We start from the raw sequence: 25960 nt of genomic DNA, 5'->3' as shown, positions 1-25960 counted from the left end.
AAGTTTTCTTGAAGTATAAGTTCAAGCGGTCTTGCCTGAGTTTTTACGGCCATGAGCCTGCTAACATCAGAGGGTCTATTAGCTGACCACGCTCAAACCAGCAATGACTGTTACATGAATGAAAACAACGGAGCTACGAAGATGAATGTGAACCACCAGGCTGACAAAACGAACCAGGCGGAAGAATCTGACAGTGAATCAACTGATGGAGAAGAAATTACCCACACTGATGAACGCGAAGCCATACGAGAAATTCACCGCCGCAAACGTAAACGCGATCAGCCCGACGAACTGGAACAGGAACTTGAACGTTCCCAAGCAGCGCTAAAATCCCTAAAGAGACACTTAGAAAGAAAGACTTGTCCAAAGTCGCTACAATACCGAGCCAGAGCCCGCATAAGAGCGGATGATGACTTCAAGAGGGACATTAAACGTCTTCGCTCAAAAGCTGAGCAAGACTATTTACAAGCGCTGATACGGTTTCACAATCGAAACATCGAAGGCCTCCGCACAGCCATAAGACAAGAAAAACGAGTTCAGGCCAACAAAAAACAAAAGAGCATTGTAACCAAAAAAACAGCTTTCGCGCGCTCGGCGCCCAAAGAAACTGTAAACAAAAACAATGTATCAAGAAGGATCGATGAACTTAGAGCCGAAATCATGTCATTGTCAACATTATTAGATGACAGCAATAAACAGAAGAGAGATTATACCTGTCTACTCTCTGACTCTCGTATTATAAAACGGGGATATGGGAAGAAAAAGCCATCCCAAATACAAAACAAAAAGCGAAAAGAACGCAGAAAAAAGGATCGAACCGATCATTTACATGCACAAACAGAGGCAAACAAAAAACACATAAAGAACCTCTCGAACATAGACCTCACAAACGACCAAACTAACTTGTTAGCTAAGGGTCTCAAATTTATCCCCACACCTAAGGAAAATGATACACAAATAAGGCGCCATCTTTTGAAGGACTTTGAGCATTTCGCTAGAAGAATGCGCCTACAATACATTTTCCACGGGGAATACAACGAACCGCATCCTTTCCACGTTAAATCAAACTGGATTCCGCCGGTTCAACAATCAGTGGCTCTTGAAAGCTACTTAGAAGAGGTCAAAGTTCAACTTGCTGAAGTACAGCTTACAAAACCTAAGGATAATCTGCCCAACACAGAACGAAAGGCGTTGAAAACGCTACAAGAAGATTCCAACATCAATCTTAAAAAGGCAGACAAGGGAACGCGAACGGTTGTCCTAAACACTGAAGATAAAATTCTCGAAGGACAAATCCAGTTAGACAACCGTGAACACTACAAACCCCTTGAACGTCCTATGGTTATAGAGACATCCCTAAGGGTACAACAATTAGTTAAGGAACTCCACCAGCACAACTATATTGATGACATGACCAAACTATGGTTTTGTCAAACACCTAACCCGCCTCGCATACCAGTGTTCTACACGCTTACAAAAATTCACAAACCAACTCCGGTTGGAAGACCCATAATATCTGGGTGTGATGGTCCGACAGAGAGGCTGTCTGCATTTGTAGACAAACTCCTTCAACCCATAGCAAAAGAACAGGAGTCATATCTGAAAGACTCGACGGACTTCATCAATTTCATAGAAAAAACGAGAGTACCAGGGAACGCTATCCTTGTTTCAATGGACGTGACAAGCCTATACACAAATATACCTCAAGAGGAGGGGATAGAAACGGTATGCAACGCATACGAATCTTACTATAAAGGAGAATCCTCCATCCCAACACAACATCTTAAAAGAGCGCTTGAACTTATACTTCAAGAAAACTTATTCCAGTTTACTGGAAAAAACTACCTCCAAACACATGGAACAGCCATGGGTACAAAAATGGCAGTCGCTTTTGCCAACATCTTTATGGGAAAGGTAGAATCACAAATCTTAAATCAAAGCGCTCAAAAACCACTCGCCTGGAAAAGGTATATTGACGATATATTCTCTATCTGGAATATAAACAAAGACGAAGTCACGCAGTTCATTGAACTAGCAAATAGCCACCATCCCACTATCAAGTTCACGGCTGAAGCTTCCGACACGGAAACAACGTTCCTCGACACAAAAGTCTACAAAGGCGAAAGATTTGCACAAAAGTCTAGACTAGACATTAAAACTCATTTCAAAGCTACTGAAACATTTCAGTACACGCATTTCTCGAGTTGCCACCCACCAGGGGTCAAAAAGGGCTTCATCAAGGGCGAAGCGTTCAGACTTCTCCGAACCAACTCCTCTGAAACAGCATTCAAAACTGCTATTTCACAATTTAAAACAAATCTCATCGAAAGAGGGTATCCTGAAACTCTTGTTTCAACAACTCTCGCAGAAATTACATTTGAGGAGAGAAAAGCTGCCCTACAACAGAAACGTAAACAAGACAAGCGAATCTTGCCTTTTGTCACACAATATCGCCCTTCAGTGCCTAACTTAAAGCAAATACTTATGCAGAAATGGCATTTAATTCAACAACAACCATTGCTTAGAAGAATATTCAAAGATCCCCCTATTGTCTCGTACAAAAGGGGCAGATCCCTAAAGGATATACTCGTTAGAGCAAAGCTTTAACCGGCTATTACACGTGGATGGGAGTTGTGCAGGCCTGTCACCCCATTGTTATCACTGAAATTGATGCAAGAAGCATAAGAACGTCTCTCTAAGACAGACTCATAGCTTTCAACAAGGAAAGCTACAGCGATCTCTGGCGAAGCCGGACAAAGATAAATATGACACCCGTGACAACAAGCAGCATAACTTGCAACAGTAAATCAAACAGCCGGGCCCGGCGTACTAATACAAAATGCAAGTAACCAACATGCTCACGGAATATTTCAAACTTTGTCCCTCCAGAGCTAATATTTAGAGAGCTTAAAACATATCTTGCAATCAAATGAGCTAAAAAAATAGCACGTGGCCAAAAACAGAGGTGTCAAACTCAACAAATTACACGCGGATAGCAGCGGAAACCACGCAGACCTATGACCTCTAACGGCTCTACTCTGGTGAAATGTCCTCCGAAAAACAGGATTATTGCTTAGCGAAATATTCGAAGATCCCCCTATCGTACAATACAAAAGGGGCAGATCCTCAAAGATATACTAGTTCGAGCAAAAATCTCAAAGCGGCTATGACACGTGGATAGGAGTTGTTAGGCCTGTCACCCCATTGTTATCACTTAAAGTCGCACAGGTGATAGGGGAAGGCTTTGTGGCTTTCCTTTGCTGTTTGTAGGATCAGCAGACTGCATTCAATCGATATGACATGTATACAGTTAAAACAACAAATTAATTTCCGGTGAGGTAATTAGTGTTGCCAAATATTTTTAAAGATATTAAGGTGTCAATTTCAGAGAGAGTAACATTCCTTTGCAGGTTTCCTTTGTGGCTTTCCTTTGCTGTTTGTAGGATCAGCAGAGTGCTTTTAATTTCAGCTTTTAAACAAAGATTTGGGGGTTGATTTTGGGTTATCCAGTGTCAGATAAATTTGCGCTCACTGGCAAACTCGTGAAGTGAATTGAATGAGCATTGTATGGGTACGATTCATTTGCAGTTTTCAGTTTTTTATGAAGTTTTGGAAATGTGCGGTTTTATATTTTTTGTCATCGAAAGAGTGGTTGTGATTAAACAATCGATAATCGTTTTGTCAGGGTAAAGATGATACAAATGTTCATTGATGACAAGTATACGGTTAACAACAAATTAATTTTCTGTGAGTTAATTAGCATTGCCAAATATCTTTAAAGATAATAAGGTGTTGATTTCAGAGAGAGAAACTTGTGCTTTGCGGCTTTCCTTTGCTGTTTGTAGGATCAGTGCTTTTAATTTCAGCTTTTAAACGAAGATCTGGGGGTGGATTAATTGGTTTATATAGTGTCGGATAAATTTGCGCTCACAGGCAAACTCATAATAACATATCTTCGATACATACAATTTTAGATAGACCAAGCGGGTCGCACATGCGATATGTCAAGTCAATTAATTTCTGGTGAGCTTTGCCAAATATCTTTAAAGATAGTAAGGTGTTGATTTCAGAGAGAGGAACTTTTCAGTGGAGTGCTTTTTATTTGGGTTGGTACATTTCACTGACCCTTAGCAAGATGGACCTGGTACATGAACTACTTGAATGAACCACCAATGGACTACCCTAAATGTAAACCCCTAAAATTTCTAACCCAATCTTCTAGGAACAATTTTTAAACTTCATCGCTTCTGCATGCATTACGTGCCGTTTATTTATGATATTCCCCCATGTGAGCCTCCATTGCAAGCTAGTTCCAGTCTAACACAAGGAATACGAATATGGCCTATTAACAATTTATTCCACCTACTTTTCTGTAGCTGGCAGACCACTCATGTCTTCCAAGGGGAACCAAATTTCCTCTCCCCCCTACCCCCTCACCCGTGAAAGGAAAGTTCTGTTTTCGGAAACCAGAGAGTGTCAAAGTTGTTGGAAGTTATCTTCTTGAGACAGGAACGAAACCAGACTTGAATGTGGATATTGCTGTGGAGATGCCGAAGGTGAGAGGTTTTATGATTGCTTGACATTTTAGTTCATTCTTTACTCCTCTACTGTACATGCGTGTACATGTACATTGTACCTTCGAACACACATGGCTAGCTACAAGGCGTTGGTTAGGTACTTTCTGCAGGTTCATTCTGGAGTTCCTCCAATCTCACTGTTATCATTTTGAAAGGGAGAAATGAATGGTATTGTAATTGAACTTGTAGGTGATTGACTTGTAGTTTGTGTCATCAGTCCAGCGCAGTGATCAGAGAGGTGGAGAGAGAGATAGCCTTTATTTTAAAACAATGGGAATTAAAGCTAACGGAAGAAGCTTTAATGGAAGGAAAGAAAAGACCATGAATGCTGTACATTCACTAGCTAGATTTATGGCTTCTCCTTCCATCTCTCACTTCCGTGAAATTCAATGGCAATTGTATGTGTCTACAAAGTCTCATCATTGTCATGCACACATCCTTTTATGTAACTTCAGTAGGATAGCCTTTCTGCATGTAAATAAGCTATGGTATATATTAATATAGATCTACACTGTCAACACAAACATTCTGTCCATTTCTAGGCTGATTCTCAGAGTAGTCCTACTGTGCGTACACAAATACATGTAATATTGAGCACTACATGTACATTGTACATAGATGTAAATGTACAATGTTGAATGCATTATAATACAACACATGTTTCTCGGACAAAGTTGAATTCCTTTTTAAGTGTCTAGCTCGTCATATATACATGTACAGTGTGTATAACTAAGTGAAATTACGTGAAATTAATGCAGGCTTGTAATATTTTTTTGGCATTAGGAGTGTTTTCAACCGAAGGACTATCCGAACCTGAGATACCATCACAAACATACTCTATATCTGTGTATCATAGCAGCACATTTAATGAAGAGTTCATTGTTTGAAAGTGTTCAGTTCATGCACATGAATGTTGAGGTACTGAGACCAATACTTCTGGTCAAGTCTAAAGGTTAGTAACTAAACATCGCTTAAATACTGTATGTACTCTCTCCTCCACAGAGGTTTGAAACATCTGTTTTAAAAGCCACTGTGCAAGGTGAGTGCAGGCGCAAAGTCGAATGGATCACCATCGCCCTTCATGTAACCCTGCACCTGCACTTGTATTGTTCAATGGATTAATTCTCCCCACCTGAAAAACCAATTTTAGCCTCTGCTGAGTAGCAACGTTTTCGAGTCACAGGCGTGAGATTTTTAACCTGCAAGTGCCAAGATTTTTAGAAGGCACAACTACATGTATATCAAAAGATCAAACTTTCAAAAGTTTCTTCAGGAGAACATTCCAAAGATTTCTGAGGATGTTTCCAATAATTTTTATTTCCTAAGACCAGACTCCGAAAATGTGTTTTGTTTAACCGGCTTACACCTATAGGTGCAGTAGGAAGTTTCACACAAGTGGCAAATTTGACATCTTCTGGAATAAAAAGTGCTTACAACTGATTCCTCTCATAGGTATAAAGCTGGGAAACAGTTTGTCATCAAATTGCATCCCTGTTTATCAGTGGGTACATTCAGACCTCAGAGGTTTTCTCGAAAAAAGAATAATGTCAGACAGAACTGGTTCAATGGCAAGGAGGGCGTGGCAGAAGATGGGGCTGGTAGGTTACAACTCTATAATTTGTTATTGGCAAAACAACCTCTGAGTCACTTTTAATTAATTATCAGTGGCTAACATGTCAGGAAAACAAACTTTTGTAATGCAGCTGTACATTATATTGTAGCGTATAGATTGATTGTAAATCTAATCTTAATCATTTAATATTGCTCATCTCGATTTTCGAACAGTTTTCATTTTCTGGTACATTTTTTGATACTTTTACCATTAATAAACTACTATCTTGTACAAGTTGGAAGAGATGGTGGAATTGTATTGTGTTTCTCTGGGAAAAATTATTTATATTACGTGTAGTTTGAAAGTTGTATGCCCTCCCTGTGAAGGTTTTTTTGGGTTGAACCCTTCCACCCCTCCAGAAATTCCAGTCTAACTTCATACTTTTCTATAAAATATTTGGCTTTTGAGATCTCCCACAAACTGGGGATTTCCAAATTACGATGCTCTCAACAAATATAAGCTCTAGGGTGGGTATGGATATTTCCTCAAACCACACATTGGGTATAAAAAGTAACTTTTTAAACCATTGAGTACATATTATATATAAAACGTTGCTACATGTACAATAAGTATTAATATTTATTTGCAATGTTGTGGCCTCTATTAACAATAATTCTTTTCTTGTTTTGTGTTATGTTTTTTAGACACAGGAATACCAACACCTCATTACAACGCCTTGGTGTTGTCTGACATGTTCTTGGAGCAGCACCTTCACCATTTGTATAAGTGCATTACTGATTTCCCAGGAATGAAAGACGCAGTGGCTCTAATAAAAGTTTGGCGCATCAGTGCGAACTTGATCAGGGTTTGGCATTTTCTGTTTCCATTTTACACTTTGTCTTGTAAAATTTTATAGTTAACTCGGACTGAGGTGTAAGTGGTGACACCACTTTCTAATATTCTTTCTTCACACAGGGACGAGGCCGTTGTGGGGGATTTTTAGCGTCTATGTTGATCTCTCATTTACTGTCAGTTAAAAAGATCAACAAGCACGTGAGCTCATACCAGATTCTGAGAGTTTTTCTGCAGTTCCTTGGTAAGCAATCAACATATGATTTCTCCTTACAACTTCATGCATTATCAAGGAGACATTAAGTGATGAGAATAAAAAGAATCATTAATAGGCTCAGCCTTTAACATGGTTTGCACTGCTCCTAGAAGTCATTGAATACTCCTGGAATTTTAAAATGTACTTTTCAGTCCCATGGGAGGACTCATGGTTAGTGCGCTTGTCTCCGGATTGAGTGATCTGGGTTAAAGTCCTGGCCGGGGGACATTGTGTACATGTATGTTGTGTTCTTGGGCAAGACACTTCATTCTCACTGTGCCTTTCTCCACCCAGGTATATAAATGGGTAATGGCAAACTTAATGCTGGGGGTAACCCTGCCATGGACTAGCATCCCATCCAGGGGGGAGTAGAAATGCGGTGTATTCCTAGTCCCTTCATACTACAGAGACTGGGACAAGCTTTGGTCTGATGAGTCACTTGGCTGGTATGCAGCATTTCAGGACTTAGAAAATGTCTTGAAAATTCTCTTTTTTCCAACCTACCCCTGGAAAACTTGTGGAATTTTGTAGGAGAAGAAAATTCTATCAGTTAACTTGGTAATGTTAAGTCAAATACTCAGACCGTGTTTTTTAAAGCATCAATTTTTACACCATGAAAAAGACTGCGTTATATAGTATAGTTTTATAGTAGTTCGTACCGTGAAAAACATGGAATTCCTATCATTACTGAGTACGTAGTGCAAACTCTGTTTTAAGAAGAATGCAATTGGATTATCAAATGATAAACAATGTAAATCTGATTTATGATATTAGGGGTACATTGTGCATGATTTTATCAAGGGGAATCAAGGGCAGTTCTACATTTAGTATGTTTCATTAAAATGACTTTTATTATCCTTTTGTCGAGAACACCTCCAATGTTTATTAGGACCTCCACAGACCAGATACTTAGTTGTTGACAACTATTTTGTTATCGACACCTAAATATTATGGCACAACTAAAAAATGTAACGTACATGAGCTTTCGACAACTAAAGGCTTAATTTTTAGTTGGCAAAAACAAAGCGGTTTCCATTTTCGAAAAGGAAAACTGCTTTTAATTAGTTGTTGAGAACTACGTTTTGACGATTTTTCCCGTGTGTAGTCCTGAATGTTGGTTTAGTTGTCCACAACCATCAAAACATGACACACCTTTGACATGCTTATTGTGTTTTGAGCATGCATAGTGAATGTTCCCAAGGTCTTGCTGACCTGACTTGGACATCGACAACTAACACTCCAATGTGTGGAATGCTCACTATGGACACAATTAGTTGTTGATAATATTTAGTTGTTGTTAACAAATAGTTGTCAACAATGTTAACTAAGTGTCTAGTCTGTCGAGGCCCTTTAAGTCCACTAAGACAAAGAAAGGAGAGTTTCCACAGTGGTGCTTAATACATTTGGGATCCCCTGAAAAAATTGCCAGATATTTAATAGCTAGATGTTGTAATCTGTCTGACAGAGATGACAACACTGAAACTAATAATTCATAATTATTTGTTATTTCTAAAATGCTCATTAAAATCATGTTAGGATCCACTGACTGGACTAAAGAAGGAATAATGATGACCAGAGAAGACATTGAAGAAGGGAATGTGGTAAGCTGATTCTGTAGATTTGAATTATTTATTAAATACTAGCCCTTGCATCTGTACACAAGACATTGTTTACTCCAGCACCACTGTTGTACATAGATTAGATAAAACAGTAGAAACCCACCCTACAGTTAAATTGTATGTTGTTTAACACAGCGAGGACGATTTTTTTCCCCAGTGTGGCCCTGCGCTTGGTTTATGAGACATAAATACGTAATATTTAGGTAACAAGCCTAATGCCTTTGATACATGTACTACCAGGTTTTTGTGGCATGCTGACTGTCAGATTAATAGGGTTCCACTATATATGAAGACATGATTGATCATCACAGTTATATACACAACTTTTTAAGCAGTTGTGAAATTAAAGCCTGAAAAAAGCTATCAGTCTTGAGCGGGATTCGAACCAGTGACTTCTACAATACCAGTGCAGTGCTCCATCAACTGAGCTACATGTATCAAGCCAACTGGGAGCTGAGAACGTGACCAGCTCCCAGTTAGCTTTCTTTTTTTAGGTTTAACATATATGTACTTGCTCTATTTTCTCAGGACAGTGCACAGTAAAGCAGTTAGAGGTTCTAAAGAGGTTTTTAAAATGTCAGATAAATGTTGTGTTGGACTGACTGTCATTTCATCATTGGCTTTCTTCTTCATGCCACAAAATGGCACAGTATACATGTAAGTTAACATGTATCAGTCCTCGTGCTCAAGGTTTCCGCAATCAATTATGTTTTACAGGGTTGGAAGACTAGCCCATTACTTACCCTCCAGGCTTGAGCTGGGAAGACCAGGACCTTTGCCCCTTTAGTCTTGTGAATTCCCTTACAGTTTGGGTTCTGATATCCATAATAAATAGTCACTGATTTTATTCAACGTCACAGCTTCACTCACAGTTTGCCCTAATCTTAGTAATTTTCCACTCAAATTGCTTTGTCACATAATACTCATTCCCGGTTGCCAACACCCCTTAGTCAATCCGGCAAACTCCTGTAGGCCAGACCCCCAGGGACTGAGGCCCCAACCAGCAAAGCTCCCACAGTCAATAACACATGCAATCTTCACCACCACTAGAAAGTTAAAAAAACTGTGTCTTTATTTTGTCATTCTTACAGTCCTCCAAGGCAGATTTTCATTCCGGGCTTGATGTTGTGTTTGTTGATCCATCTGGCTACCTTAACTTGTGTGCTGGGATGACTGCAGCTCAATACAGGAAAGTAAGTGAACTGTGTTGTCAGTATTAAACATTACCGGCCGTACCTAAATTTGCAATTAGGCAATCAGAAGCCTTGTCTGCTGTCCTGAGCATATAAGAATCTTCAATTGTCACATTTGTCGAGACTTGCGAAGTACATTTTAATGACACAGGAAAGATGCCATTTTGCTGTCATCAAGGGTTGTACTTTTCATGATTATTTCTCTGATTAATTGTCAGCTGCAGCACAAGGTCAGGTTGTTGCTGGAATTTTTGGACAGTTAAGTTTTAAAGACAGCTTTGAAGTGCTCTCCATGAAGCCTGTGCCATTTATATGAACATTTGATCAATTTTTACAGTGAGTACGAGCATGTCAATGTTGTTGGTTGTTGATTTAGCTGACATTGAATTTTAATTTGACATACGACTTTAAATGTTCAAGACTGAGTTTAAAGAACCCTGAGATTCACTGATGGGACAGAGAAATTACCAGCAAGTCAACTGCCATCAAAACATGATAGATTTTATTGCTAAATGTACGTGTAGGCAATACAGGAAATTTAAATTAAAAATAAATTGTTTTCAATTTTCTGTGCACATATGTACAATTTCAGTGAAATTATTTGTGATCATGGCTCATCATATTGCTGGGAAGGATTTGTGTCAAAATGTGCTGTTCCAGAAAACATGCATATTCCTCCCACAGATGGGATTGAATTTCCTGGGGGTGTGGTGGGGGTTAGGAAGTTTCTGTGAAATCAAAAAGTTTAAAGAAATGTAGGAAACTTAATTAAAACGAAGGGGTGGGAGGTCTTGGAAAAAAATCCCTTAACTGTGGGGGGACGTATGGATATTTTCTGGAAGTACGTAATCAGCGTTCCATGGGCAGAACTTGAGGTCCAGGTTTGTGTTAACGATTCACCCATACTCAAACACTTTTGTTGCAGAATTCCCAATATCAGTGCTTTAGAAGTGGTCTGCAGGAGAAATGGTCTTCTCTGTCACCTTATGGATCATCCAGGGGACTGGACCCCAGTTGTCACTGATTGGCTGCTTCATCTTGTCACTAGAGGCCTGGGAAAGAGAGTAGAGATGCTTTACTTCAAACCACAAACTCCACTTCAGGTGAATTAAATTTAGGAGATCGTCAGGGGAACTGCATTTGTCTTGATATTTTAGCAACTTCTTCAAACTAGTATTATAAGAAATGTCTGGTGCTGAGTAGAGAGAAGTTGTTTGTTGATGATGGAGTTTAACTGAGGCGGTTGTTTGCATGCTATTAAATATAGAATCTTTAGAAGTTCATATGTCACATTTTGGAAATCTTTTGGATGTCATTGGTACTTTTTGAGAAGTCTTTGTGTCAACTGGAAACTATTCATGCATTATAATTTTCAGCAATCTTTGCAGTAAATTTTCCTTGCATTCAACAATTAGTGCTTAAATTATCTTGATACAAAGCAACATGGAAACTACAACATACATGTATTTGTTTTGCAATTTATTCATTCCATCATTCATTGTAATCTTCAATTGCAAGAATTTTTATGATAAATTTGCCGTAGATTTACAACAGTTAGTGCTGAAAGTCTTGATATTAACAACAAAAATTATGAATTCATCAGAATTTTTACCATTTGGTTAGTATTATAAATTGATGGTTAGTTAAAGCATGCAATGGTTATCTACATGTATATGTTGTAGGTAATTTTTTTCTTCAGGTAAATTTGATTTTTACCTAGGTAATATTTTTTTTAACTAGGTAATTTTAAAACAAATTTTTCTACCTGGATATTTTTAATCTGTTATGATGTTCTTCATTTTCACATAGTAGATCAACGGATATTGACAAAGCTGGAGTGCCGGTTAGCCAGATTTTACCCGTTAGCCCGTGTCGGTTAGGGGTGACACTATTTGGCGCAAAGACAGAATATCACTAGTTTGCTTGCGGTTTGCTTTCACTTCAGTTTGCTTGCGGTTAGCTTTTTTTAGGTAGTTTAGGCAATATTTAATATTATTGTTGTTCCGTCATTCCACCTTGAATCGTCCACTGCTTTCGTTTAATGGCCGCTGCATCGGTCTTGGTTAGTCCAAATTCTGCTTCATTTTTGCTGTCATTCTTTAGCCAGTTTTTTACCTTGTCGTAAAATTGATCGTTGATAAACACAGTTAATTTGCTTTCCTTCTTTTTAGAGCTTTTTTGCGCATCTAACTTCTCATAAAACATGTCTTTGCTGACACAAAACGTGGCAGTTTCCATTGCTTTCACGAACGAAGTCCCGTTTTCATCCAAGTGCGCATGTGCACGTTTTGCATAAATTAAGTTTGGACCGAGGTGAGTCTGGGACCCAAAAAAGCAATAATTAGGAGAAAAAAAAGAAATTTTTTTCAACTTGAGCTGTGTAGTCTAGTGGAGATCGAGATGGACATGTAATCTGAAGGTCTTGGGTTCAACACACGGTAGGTACTTGTAATTTCCTTCTTCCTTTGAAATTAATAATTAGATAGGAAAATAAGAAGAGGTAGGCAAAGAATAGGGAGATAGTGAAAGAGAAGAAGAAGTAGGTGGGAGCAGGGAGAGATGAAGAGAAGAGTAGGAAATGAGATTTTTCTCCTCTTTTTTTACCTGGTTAAAAAAAAAAACCTAGTTAAATAATAAATTTACCTAGTTAAAAAAAAATTACCTACTGAATATTTTTAACTGCAACATATACACCCAGCTAAACCTTATTTTCTAAGTGTAATACCCTTTTGCAGCTATAGGGAATTAGTATATTCTCAGCTCCGACTATTGCATTTCTAGCTCTCTGATTGGCTCAAAAACTCCGACTATGAGCCATTAGTCGGAGTTTTACCTTATATGGAAAACAGTGCGCCAAGTTTAAAAATTTTCCGCTCTGTAAAATTGTTGAAATAAAAATCGGCGGCAAAAACCCGATTAAGAATATACTAAAACAATTATTCCATTCGACCTTGTTGGATATGAAGTGATCATAACCAACTCGCGCTACGCGCTCGTTGGTTATTTATCACTTCATATCCAACGCGGTTTCATGGAATAATTGTTAATTAGTTTTAAGTATGTAATGAACCACTGTGGATTTAGATTCTCTATGTAGTTAACACACGGTGTGTTGTTTCAAACTCTTGCTCTTTTAATGTAGTGGCCTGTGAACAAAGCTCCACTCTCCAGAAGTCAAAGCAGTGTGACACTGGGCTTGTTATTGAATTCTGACCATGCAGATACCGTGCTCGACACAGGGCCCCCAGCTGACAGTAGTGAGGTCAGTGGTTATCTGTTCTATTGGCATGTACTCTGTGTATGGTAGTCAATGCACATAGGACCCTGAGCTGACAGTACTGAAGGTCAGTGGTTATCTGTTCTATTGGCATGTACTCTGTGTATTGTAGTCAATGTACATAGGACCCTGAGCTGACAGTACTGAGGGTCAGTGGTTATCTCTTTTATTGTATGTACAGTGTACACTGCTAGTTGTTAATACAGCTCCTAGTGTGAGGGTCAGTGGTTATCTCTTCTATTGTATGTACAATGTACACTGTTATTAATTGTCAATATACATGTAGAACACTCAGCTGACAGCACTGAGAGTCAGTGGTGTTCTTTATTTATGTATGTACCAGTGTTCTAGACAAGCTACATGTACATGACCCAACAAATTGACAGAAAATCTATAATGATTTGGTTGGAGCAGTGGGAATTGACCCATTGGAATTCCATATGTTGACACCCTACATATGTACATTGGCAAATTAGCCAGAACCCTGACATACATGTACAGTACAATGTATCGAGCTTTCAATATCAGAAAAACAAAATGAAACAAAGTTTTCAGCTGCAAATGAGATACAAAATATTAAATAAATGTATATTGAGAAAAATCTGATATGCTTCCTGTACCTTCAATCTCCAGCCTCCCCTTCCTTTGCCTGTGTGTCCTTCCGCCCCCCCTCCCCACTGTGGTGGCCCAGTTGCCACTTGATAATACCTTTTTATTTACTTTGCCTTTAGTTCATAAGGGATGGATCTTTTTGTTGGAAGAGGTTGTGGGGGATTGGACAATTGCCAAAATGGAAGTAAAAAGACTGAAAACGTCCTTTTGACCTTGGGATACTGCGTTTGCTGAAAAATATCCTTGGTGAACTTAAGGGTGGGAAAAAATCTTCATGTTTGGTTAAAATTTTTCTCCTCCTCCCAAAGGAAAAGATTTGTTCCTAAACTGCACATGACGCATTTTCACTTATTGTTATTTTTTTGTCCTGGCAGGCTCCATCTTTCCGTGCATTTTGGGGTGAGAAATCGGAGTTGCGCCGATTTAAAGATGGTTCTATTCTTGAGGCGGTGGTTTGGTCCTGCGACAGCATGGCAGAGAGAAGAACTATCTGTGGGAGAATTATTAAACATCTTTCCCCCTTCCACCCTCCACCTTCTTCACCCCCCTCCCCTGAAGCCACCTTTAACTGACCCACTAGCATGGGGAAAGTTTATTAAAACTCAATTTTTTTTTGTAGACACGGTGGTGTTGATCCAGCATTGCTGACTTTTGTTGCGAATCAGCTGGACTGTGTACTGCAGACACATGGTGCATCATGTGACAGTGGAACAGGTGATGAAGAAGCTCAGAGAGTGATTCAGGTGTACAATGCTTTGTGTAAACAGATCCGTGCATTGGATTTGCCACTCAATGTCAACTCGATTCAGGGAATTAGTTCTGTTTTCAGAGGAGCAGAGGTAGGGAAAACACTTAGGAGTTTTTTGATCAACATCCAGTTTCCCCTTACAATGTCAGTACAGTCTCAAGCAGTCAGGTGCTGAGAATAAAGAAAACCATCAACAAGGAAAACTGATAAAGATCAGTTCCATCCCGCAGAATTTTTATCGGTTCCTGGCAAAGATGTTACAAGCAATTTGCCTTATACTGTAAAATGACGATAGTAAGATTTTTGCTTATTTTGTTCAAAAGGCTTTTTCTTTGGACGGCTTTCAGTAGGGATGCACATTTTACATGTAGTGGAAAAATTTTACATTTCAAAACTTGCCAGTTTTGTATTTGGAACAAACTTGAAGACAACGAAAAATTTTGTTACATTTTAATACATGTACATGAAAGAATGCTTAATGGTAAGCCACTCTAGGGATAACAATAAGAAGCACAAAACAAGTGAAAATATCAAAACTCAAAAAACGTTATAGCAGGGTAGTTGCTAAGCCTAACAATTTTTTTTTTTGCCTTAGAGGGCTACATGTGAAACAAAATAACTCTAAGCTTTGCATTTGGGAGGCCTTACTTACACTGTAGACAAAACTATGCACATAAGAAAGGTTTATGAGGTTTTGTTGTTCTTCTGTCTAGGTTTTTCCACCAAGCCCTTGTTTTAAAAATAGCAAAGTTAAGCCACAAATTGGTGATGAAAAGTTGGCGTGCAATGTACTCCTTCCTTCGGAAATAAAACACACAGTTTGGTGTCCAGCCATGGAAGGTGAGATTCTATAAAAGAACATTTCTCTTACAATGGCTGCGACTTCACAGCACCTTAGTTTAATAATAATAGTAATGGTAATGGTAATAATAATAATAATAATAATAATAATAATAATAATAATAATAATAATAATAATAACAATAATATTAATAATTGGTATTATTATTATTATTATTATTTTAATGAACTTTATTTACTGAGGGTGACACATGACAGTATGAACTGATAAGCTAGTGACCCTCTGTGCTAAACATCTATGAGTAATTATAAAATAACTTAGAATAGTACAAAGTATGAATATTAATTGCAAAAACATCTCAACATCTACAGATAAAATATCTATAAAATTAATTATTCAGAATTAAAAATTAATTCAAAGCACATGAATATCTCTATTCACAACACTATGCTAAGAAATGTTTTTTTCATGGCCGAGCTAAAGGAACCGATGGTGTCCTTTTAACGTATTTCTAGAGGAATTCCGTTCCAGAGCTTTGCCTCATGAACTTGAAAGGTCCTGCTTCCTTCCGTTTCTCTGTTCTACCACGGACACATTCTGCACATTAAATTATAATTCGCGTAAGCTCGTGATCTAAAGTTCATAAATTCCAATACAATTATGATATATAAGGGCCTCCAAAGACTAGACATTTAGTTGTCGACAAGTATTTGTTATCGACAATTAATTGTGTTCCATGCGAGCATTCCACACTATGGAGTGTTGGTTGTCCATAACTAAGTCACGCCAGCGAGAGCTTGGGAAATGACGTTCACTACGCGTGCCCAAAACACAAGACGCATGCTCAAATGTGTGTCATGTGACTCCCAAAAAACGGTCAAATCGTACTTGCCGACAACTAAAGCAGTTTCCCTTTTCGAAATGGGAAACTGCCTAGTTGTCTTCAACTAAAAATTTATCGTTTAGCTGTCGACAATTCATCTCACACACTACGTTTTTTTAATTAGTTGTCGATAACATTTAGTTGTCCACAGCGAAGTGTCTAGTCTGGAGGCCCTAACAGAAGGCCCTAACAGAAAAATAGTCATGAACAAGCTAGTGAGTAGCGTGTATAAATTATGGCAATAAAAACATTGTGGAAAATTGAAAGAACTACTTTCTCTAAGAGTAATGTATTGTGCTGTCAGCAAGTTAGAGTTGCTTGTTGCTCTTTGTTTGAAGTCTTGCAGACTCAAAAATGTAATTATGGAGACTGATAGCAATAACACATTAGTATAACTTCAGATGTGGCTAGCAGGTTGGGTTTTATAACTCTTAGGCCAGTAAAAAACCAGCCTCTAGTATTTCGTGAAATTGAAACTTGACAGAGTTGTTATTTCCGATAAATAGCCAAATAAGATTGTAAAAATTGAACACAGTTGGAATTACGAAAGGTATATCTCTGGAATTTGTTTAACTTTAACCTCTCCAATATCTACAGTTTTCAACGTTTCAATGATTTTATATCTTGTAAGCTGTAATGAAGCATTCCAAAAGAAGAAAGAAAAAAAATGGAAACCTAAATCTGACTAGTGGAAAATCTGGCGAGTTAAAAACTCAGTGTTCTGGCTGGTAAAATCTGACATGCCACTAGCCTGTATTAAAAAGTTAATCTCCATTCCTGAAATGTCTTTTGTGTTTGATGCTGTAAATTTAGTTATTTTATGTTAAAGGAAAAAGTCTAAAGCTCTAGCTTTCTCCAAGTTGTTTTACAGTTCGAGACCAGTGGTAAATGGCCGGATGATCTAGCTGCTATTGAACACATTAAAGCAGCTTTTCACATCAGACTTGCTAAGTTGCTGAAAAGCGAGTGTTCGCTTGTAACTGCGGCTTCGCCTCAGCATGTAGATGTTCTCAAGGTGAGTAGCTGAAAAATTTCGGTTCAAAGGATTAACGCGTCAACAAAACCAACTGGCTTTCCACAAATAGGATTCATCTAAGGCCTAGTCCACACTGCGGCGAAGAAATTCGAAAACCAATCTTTATTTCTACGGTTAGGTCTGCAGTCGACACTAGTCCGTCAAACGGGAGGAACTTGAAGACGCCGGCTTTGCATTTTCTTGTGAACAGAAAATAATTTGAAAACGGAACTTTTAAAAAATAGGTGACGTCACGATAATCATGTGATTTGCCTGCCCCAGTTCTCCTCAAACACAAATCCAAAATGACCGGTGATTGTTGCGTTTTCCAATTTCTCCTGCTTAGTACTGTGGACATATAACCTGCAATTCGCGGCAGCAAAAAAAGATTGTCTGTTCACAGGTTATCATAGCGCTGTTATTAACCCATCAGGACCTTTACTTTACAACAGGAAAGAATGGTTTTGGCTATTTTTGACATTGTTTTTGCTTGTTTTCCGACCACTTGTATTATCAAACCAACAAAAGTCTCGTCCGCTGGAAAGGAAATTTCACGTGCGATATTCTGCCACTTGATTGGCTAACGAATTTGGAAAGCCAACTAAATGATAGCGGTCTTACTAACAATATTTTTCCGCCTCACTGAAGAGTCCGCTTCCGTGACGTGAGGGGTGCAAACTTGAGTGGGTCCAACTTCATTGGGATCGAATCAGACACCTCTTTATCGCGCCTTGGTTGGTGGTGCTTAATTTGAAATGTGAGCTGATGAGAACCTTCCTAGCATGCAATTCCTGTGTTTTTCTCCGGCAGGATGGCCTTGTATTTAGAATCAAGATTATGCATTACCGGGAAATGGTGTTGCTTCAAAAGAATGAAATCACACAGGAGCTTAAAACAGATTACGAGAAGAAAGCTAAAGAACTGGAACGAGAAATAACGCATTTGCCGCTCTTAACAAGCACACTCCATGGGTAGGTATTGTTCAGAAATACTCTTCTACGTCTACACATACACTTAGTTAAGTCGCTAAAACTCGTAAGATGTCACACCAACTGTAAAAATCTGAATAAAAAATAACACAATGGGATATCAAAAAATTAAAACATGAAAAATCCATAATAAAACTAATACAATGAAATATTAATAACTAACTAACTGTGATTCAAAGCTACCTAGGTCATTGAGTTTGTGGAATAAACCACTCGCTTGGTTAATAAGACACATGTATCCTTTCTATTTTGGTCAAAATTCACAGGAGCGTGTATGTTTGCGAGTGACAAACCAAACTGGCAATGCCTCACTTGTACTTATCATTTCGTTTTGCTATTTGTTTTTTTTTTTTTTGCAGCATACAACAGCATTACCGCGGATTTACCGGAACTATCCGTTTGTCCAAACGCTGGGTGGCCGCTCAACTGATGGCTGATCACGTGACTGATGAGTGTATTGAGTTACTGGTGGCTTCTCTCTTCCTCTCCCCAGCCCCCTTTACTCCTCCCGGGTAACGCAATAGACCACCTCCGGCTGAGTTTCTTTACGTCCCTGTGAGGACTAGAGAAGAGTCTTTTTCGGAATCATTTGTTGCACCAACGTGTTGATTTTCTTGTAAATCGAACTCAATTTTATATGAAATGTTTTAAACAAGGACTCGTTGTGAAACAGAGGCAAAAGGCAAGTCGGAAATGGAGTATTAATTTAACATTCCAACATGGAAATGAGTGTTCTTAGAGTTGCAAATTCTCTTCTCAAACTCATTCATAATTCATCAAGTTAAAATAAAGAAAATTCACAACCACGAGGGAGATTTGGATACCAGCTCTTGATTAGCATAGATTTTGACGATTTTACTTCTCCGTTTACTCCTTAGTTTTTGTTTTGATTGGGAAGATATATTAAACACTCGAGAGAGTGTTTCATCGGCTATCCAAACACCTTGAATTTCGTCAAAAATACATCGCTGCGCGTCGTATTTTCAACTCTAGTCAGTTAATGTGTTGTTTTCGAATTAGTACCTCTTAGATTTGAAAATAATTTTAAGCCACGCCCTCTAAACAGGATCCTGTTACCTCTTAGAGATTCTTTTTAACATTTCCGACGATCACCGCTGTCCTTTTGACATGGGAGTGCCCACGGGCTTTGCAGAAGTCGATCGACTCTCGCCTACTTGGCTTTCTTCCTCACGAATAAGTGCACTTGAAATGATAAATACGTATTTACTGCAGAAAATTTGTTCAGTTTACACAATACTCCTTCTTACAGGTCTCCCCTGGTTGGATTTCTCCGATTTCTTCGCCTTCTTTCTTCAACCGACTGGGAAACAACTCCTGTCATTCTAAATTTTAACAACGACATTTCTGGTGAGTGAATGAGGTTTCGTTATTTATCGTTCACTTCTTCAATTTTTTTTTTTTAACAAGTTTCAAGCGAGAAGGGTTTGGAATTGAAGAAAGCAGTCATTTTAGAAATTGTGGTGACCAAAAATCAAATTCTCCCGTGTCAATTTGAAGGGGATATATGGACAACAGTGAGAAGAATTGTCATGTTGATCATGACTCTTGAGGGAAGTCGTAACCGAAAGCGTAATTGGCTTGTTGTTTTCGCTGCAGCGACTTAGAAACTGTGATGACCAAATGTCAAATTTTCCTATGTTAATTTAAAGTGAATGTATGAACAACAGTGAGGAAAATCGATATGTTGACTCATTAGACAGTGTTAACCACCAACTTAGAAACTGTGGTGACCAACTGACCAAAAATCAAAGTCTCCCATGTTTATTTAAAGAGAATGAATAAACAACAGTGAGGAGAATCGATATGTTGATTCTTGGACGTGTGGAAAATGCTAACGTAAGTGAACTTGTGTTGTTTTTCTCAATAGTGGCTGACTACTAAGAAATATCCTCCAAGTTTTACAAAAACAGAACGCAACTTCCAGCAATATTTATCTCTACTCCAAAGGACAAGTTCAGCTCTATGTGGACCAAAGATAAGCCTTCTAAACAGGTCAGTTGATTTGTTTGGACTATTTCGCTTAGTTTTGACTTTCATCGTTCATTTAGTCTATTGTGAGGATGTGAGGATGTTGTGCACCGAAGAATTAACTGTAGATCAGCCCGAAGTTCGCACTGAAAAGAACTGAGAAAATTGGATTTTTGTTCCTTATAGAATTGCAAAACACCAAAGTTAACGTGCGTTCCAAACTACCAGTAGATAGAACGTCTTGTCCATTATTTAGAACAGTATCTACACTTGAATCAGTATTTACATATTATGTCTTTCCCGCTATAGATTGTCAACAGACTCTCTGTGCTGGCAAGGGAGTCACACTTGATCGTGGAACGTCAAATTCAAACATGCGCACTACAGCCAACCGATTTCAAGGTAAGACGATGACCTGATGACTGAGGCGTCACCTTAGTAACTGTCAAAAGTTGAACCCTAATTCCTTTCGAGTAAGGTACTTTCCAACAGTATCACCGGTAGGGGTTTCTCTAAGTTGTTGTTTTTGTATTTTTTTGACAAGTTATGTCTGTCATACAATTCAAATTAAGTAAGGTTCCATTATCCCAAACACAAGTTAGCCACTTTGCAGCACGTGATGCCTTATGCAAAGAAGGATTTTACACGACTTGTCTAAGAATGATGTATGGCACACTGCCCCACCCACCCGACCCCTTATTCTTTGCACGACCCTCACCCAAGACAGACTTAGCGTATTGCCGATATTCAGCAAAGAAGACCATGCTTATACAGTAAAAGCCCGCCTGTAAGAACCTATTGGTTTAAGAACCTACTGGCAGAAATTTGCCATTTTAATACCCAAAGATATAAGAACCTGTTAAGCCAAGCAAGATCAAGCAGGCTCGATTATGTGAATTACGGTAAAACATTTTCACCAAGGAATGTGAATTTGAGAGGGCAAATTTGTGTTACAAGAAAATACCTGATACGGTAGTGAATAAGTACTGCATATTTAAGGACCAAACCCAATTTTATTGATTTTTCTGGTAATCAATAACTATATCTCCCTCATGGAAATTAAGAACCCAAATAAAAACCTACTTAACCTCGAATGCCAAAAAGCTACCTCAAAATACAAGGAACTATTTTGCCAGACTTCAAAAAATGTTGGTTCTTACCCACGGGTCTTCACTGCAACTCTTCCACTCCTGTCTTTACTTTCCTCAGCAAATCTTCTGCCCGCCTTTGGATCACTATGACGTCATCATCCATCTGCACAGTCGTCTTCTCCCTCTTAGAACCCAAGCCCTTGATAAAGGGAAACATCCGGCAGAAGCCTCGTTTTCACGTCCTTCAGTTTTACTTCCGGTCGTAAACTTTGATCCTGCACAGTTGTATCTTAAAGAACTTAAGGTAAGGAAAGATTCGACGAGCAATCTTAAGCTGTTTCTGGCGTAATTTGAGTAATCCTAAGTTACGAAATTTACCCTGCAGAATATGGAGCAAACATTTGCCTTTTTGATCTTAACACCCTGAGAAAAGCCTCTGGAAGTAGTTATATATATATATGTTTCTGATCCAATGAACGAAATGTCAAATTTTATTTGCAAGGAATATTCGGTACATAACGGAAGTGAAGTTATACCCACTGCAATCTGACAAATACTCTGTTTCCTTGGTTTCTCTGTTTTGTTTTCTTCCAGGATGCTTTTTCTGACATTGCGCTGTTCTTTCACGATGTGTACGGAGGCGACTTGATAGGAATTCTATGGAAGCCTCAGAGTTTTGTGCCGGCCCCGTTCAAGGTACAGGTAGCATTTAGAGTCTTTTATCCTTCAGTCTTAGTATAGATTAATTTCTAGATTCTCCATACCGTGTCCTGTGGGAGGCACGGTGGCTTCACGGTCAGTGCGCTCATCTCCGGATCGAGCGGTCCGGGTTCGTGCCCTTGCTGGAGACATTCCCTTCTGTCCCTGGGCAAAACACTTCACTCTCTCGGTGCCTCTCTTCACCCAGGTGTATAAATGGGTACCGGCAAACTTATTGCTGGGGGCAACCCTGCGATGGACTAGCATCCCATCCAGGGGTAGTAGAGATACTTCTAGTCGCTTCATGCTTCAGAAACCGGGATAAGCTCCAGCTGATAGACCTCTTGGCTCGTATGTAGGATTGACCTTTTACCTTTACCATACCGTGTCATAACAGTTTAAAGTACTCGCGTCATAAATGTGAATGACTGTAGCATCAGAGATAAAACTGGTCCTCACTTAAACATCGTTTCCCCAGTTTCTTTGTTTGGGTTCTGTCTGCCTAAACCAACGTTGGCATGGTAACAAAAGCCAGGTCGACATCTACAGCTATCAAACTGCATTTTCACGATCAACGAAACTTGTTTAGCTTAGCGAAAACCTGTTTATCTGAAACCCGTTTCGTGAAAAACAAGTTGGTAATTTTTATTCCTTTGTTCGCATAAGGGGCGCGTTCCATTCAATCAAAAATTTCGGAATTTGCGTAATAGGAACTAATGGTACGGAAATATCCGGGGGAAGTTGCCAGGAAATCCAAAAATTATTGGTCCTCGGGCAATTTCTTCTTCTTAAGTCTCGTCCCTGACAGGAACTCAAAGTTCACATTTTTCGTCTGAGCTGCACCGAAACTATTTCAATCATTCTCAAAATAGACGCATTTCAATCATGATTCATGCAAAGCCCCGCCTGATGTGAACGCTTTTCCTGATGAAACATTCATTAGTTATTAGACCATCTACCCCCTACCCCGTCAAGTCTCCCGTTTTGTGCTGGCGTCCAGCTCTCGCGATTTTACCCGCGCGTTCAACGATCGAATAAAAATACAAGAAAAAATGGCTGCGAACAGTCTAATGTTTTATTCGTGATTAGTCTAAACATGTTTATTCCTAATGTGAACGCAGTATGACATGTTCCTTATCTCGAACCAAGATGTCCTAAGGATCTGGACACGAAAGTCGGAACAATGTCATAACGTGGCATAAAGTAATCTAAAACGTTACCAAGTTGAAATGGTATGGGGCGGACATAACCCGAGTAAAACAAGTTTTCCAGTCTGTGGAATTCATAGAAAATAGATCTGTAAACGAGTGATTAGAATTTATATCTACTAACCCTAGAACTTGATGTGTCAAATTCTTTTATTGCCGGTTTTCATGTGACGTGGCCATATTCCAAAATTAAAAATTACCTTTCCATTTTCAGGTTTCAGTTTCATCATACAAAAAACCCTTTAGAAACTTGACATTTTAAAATGTCTTAGCTCGACAGGGTTCTTCGTTTTGTAACTGTAGGACACATTTGAATTTCCTAGCCAGGCTGTCGCGCAGGTCAAAAGATGAGTTCTCGCTTTAGTTTTTGCAAACTGAACAGTTCTTGCACTAGAAGAATTATTTATTTCAACGTGCCGGAGCTCAAGAGTAATAACGCTTCGTTTCAATAGCGAAACTCAACGACAGATGTTTCTGTTACTTTACGGCCGCCATGTTGGTGCCCCTCCGAGGGGCACCAACATGGCGCCTCCATTATATCATCGATCTGTCATATCCCGGATTCTTGACTTAATTTACTCAATGGTTACGATTTTTGGTTTTGATCACATGACCAGTGAAAACCAGCAATTGCCACTGTTTTGTCTCCTTATCCTTTCTTGTTGATTTGTAATTTGTTCACGTTTTATCAGGTGTTACACGCGCAGTGCAAGATGCCATTAATCAATCCTCAAACGGCTGAAAAGGTTGGTAACTAGATATATAAACAATAGCCTCCATTTGGCGCGAAAATATGCTCGGATATTTGTCCGCCGACATTATTTGTTTCAAGAAGCGCACAGCTGTCCGAGAGCGTAGCTCGAGGAAAACTGTGAGCTTTGAGGAACAGATAATGTCCGCGGACAAATATCCGAGCATATTTTCGAAGTCAAATGGAGGCTATTGTGTTTACATGTATTATCCTTCAAATAGTTTTCGCAACACGCGCAGTTTTGAAAAGTGAGAAATATTCTCAGATATTTCCCTGTTTTAGCTGGGGATTATTAGGTCACGTGAGGCGTTTAGACTAATCGCGCGTGTGAAAATGTTTGATGGATTATAAGTAATGGTAATCGGACTGAGTGGAGTCCAATTCGGTGATATCTATGTACTTCGTAAATGGACTAAGAGCATAAACGGGGATCTCGACGGAAAACTAAAAGGAAAATATCTCACAGCAGGAGAATGGCACCATAGAAAGTATTAAATTGACCCTTTTTTAACGTCCGGTCAGCCTTCCAATTTGTTTTATAGTGTAAAAGGTGAAGGTGATATACTTCTCATGCGATAAAATTTAACTTTTTTAGAAGTTAACTATGAAAATAGATTGTTTAAAATAGATTGTTTTTCAAAATTCCACGAACTCTCCTTCACTTTTGTAAGAAACCCCAACCCTCACCCCCACCCCCACCCCGAACACCCCACCCCCACCTATAAAAACGCAGCAAAAGTGAATGATCCCAAAGGGTAATCAAAACTCCAACCAAAATATGCAGCCGAAGCGAAGCGCGGGGAAACATGAAGTCAACGCCAAGCGCGGGAAAACATGCCAGCGTTGCCAAGCAACAAAAAGCATACAAACGCTGGGAAGCGCGGGAAAAGTTGCAAACGTTGCTAAACGGGAAAAAGCATGGAAACATTGCCCATTGCGAGAAAATATGGAACTGATGATAAGGGCGGGAAAACGCACGGAGGTAAAGTCCCAATTGGTTTCCCCTTTGCTCCTGATTGGTTGAAAACTCAATATGTTTGCTCAGGTTGGTAAGATTACGATGTAGCTTTCGAATGCTTTTGACAATCAATCGAAAAACCGTTTTATTGAGATATTCTCGAGTAACGTTTTCATAGTAAAGCAACTGTTTAGTTGTGGTGATAACTTTTGATGCTGTTGTTGTTTTGGTTGTTGCTGTCGTTGTTGTTGTTGTTGTTTTAAGTCGTTTTTTGTATTCAGTCCAAACAGGGCCAGACCTGGGTCATCCCGAACATATCAGCCATCTTGTCTGATTTTCAGACCATCGGAGAGGGACTGGTGAAGAAGATCGAAGTGTTGAATGCGTGAAAGGGGAGAGGACAAGCGTGACATTTAAAAGTGAAATAATAAAGCTTTGATGAAGTCAAAAACACCTCCATTAAAGGAATCGAATACCTATAATTACGTTTCCATCTATTTGATTGCAATGAACGCAGATAACCATATATATTTAGAATCTTCTTTGCAACCGCTTTTTAGGATGTCACGGTTAAGCGTTGCGTGACATCTTAAAAAGACGACTGCGGAGGAGACTATGTATTTTAAGTTATCGCAACGAATTAATTGTCTAGTAAGCCTAGTACTTAAACATTTTAACCTTTTTAATCTTTTCCTAGTACGCAGAGTCAGCTTGTTTAAAAAATGACCAGAACTGTTCTGGTCTCCTTCAAAGCCGTTATTAAGTTGGTCACGCAATGCTCCTCTCCAGTAACGGCGCGGAGTGCGGAATATTTGAGCGAAGCTGTCATTGGCTAAGACGCGCAAACGAACGTGGTTCAGGTTGAAGCAGCTGTCATTGGGAAGAACAT

General features: G+C 39.0%; 1 protein-coding gene and 1 pseudogene across 1 annotated transcript; both read left to right on the top strand.

Annotated features, from left to right (window-relative positions):
* Positions 1 to 10: 10 nt before the first annotated feature.
* On the top strand, positions 11 to 4202 carry LOC149107625 (uncharacterized). The gene has a single exon (XM_089296395.1). The coding sequence runs from the start codon at positions 52 to 54 to the stop codon at positions 2605 to 2607; it is 2556 nt and encodes an 851-aa protein (XP_089152521.1). The 5' UTR covers positions 11 to 51; the 3' UTR covers positions 2608 to 4202.
* Positions 4136 to 25553, top strand: LOC149107624 (nucleolar protein 6-like; annotated as a pseudogene).
* The last annotated feature ends 407 nt before the right edge of the window (positions 25554 to 25960 follow it).

This window comes from Orbicella faveolata, unplaced genomic scaffold (genome assembly GCF_042242905.1).
Source record: "Orbicella faveolata isolate gen_17 unplaced genomic scaffold, um_ofav_v1 contig_26, whole genome shotgun sequence".
Classification (NCBI taxonomy): Eukaryota; Metazoa; Cnidaria; class Anthozoa; order Scleractinia; family Merulinidae; genus Orbicella; species Orbicella faveolata.
This window is presented reverse-complemented; position numbering and strand designations above follow the sequence as displayed.

What these genes read in the sequence shown, in the direction of transcription:
- LOC149107625 (XM_089296395.1), top strand. Translation starts at nt 52, where the DNA reads ATGAGCCTGCTAACATCAGAGGGTCTATTAGCTGACCACGCTCAAACC.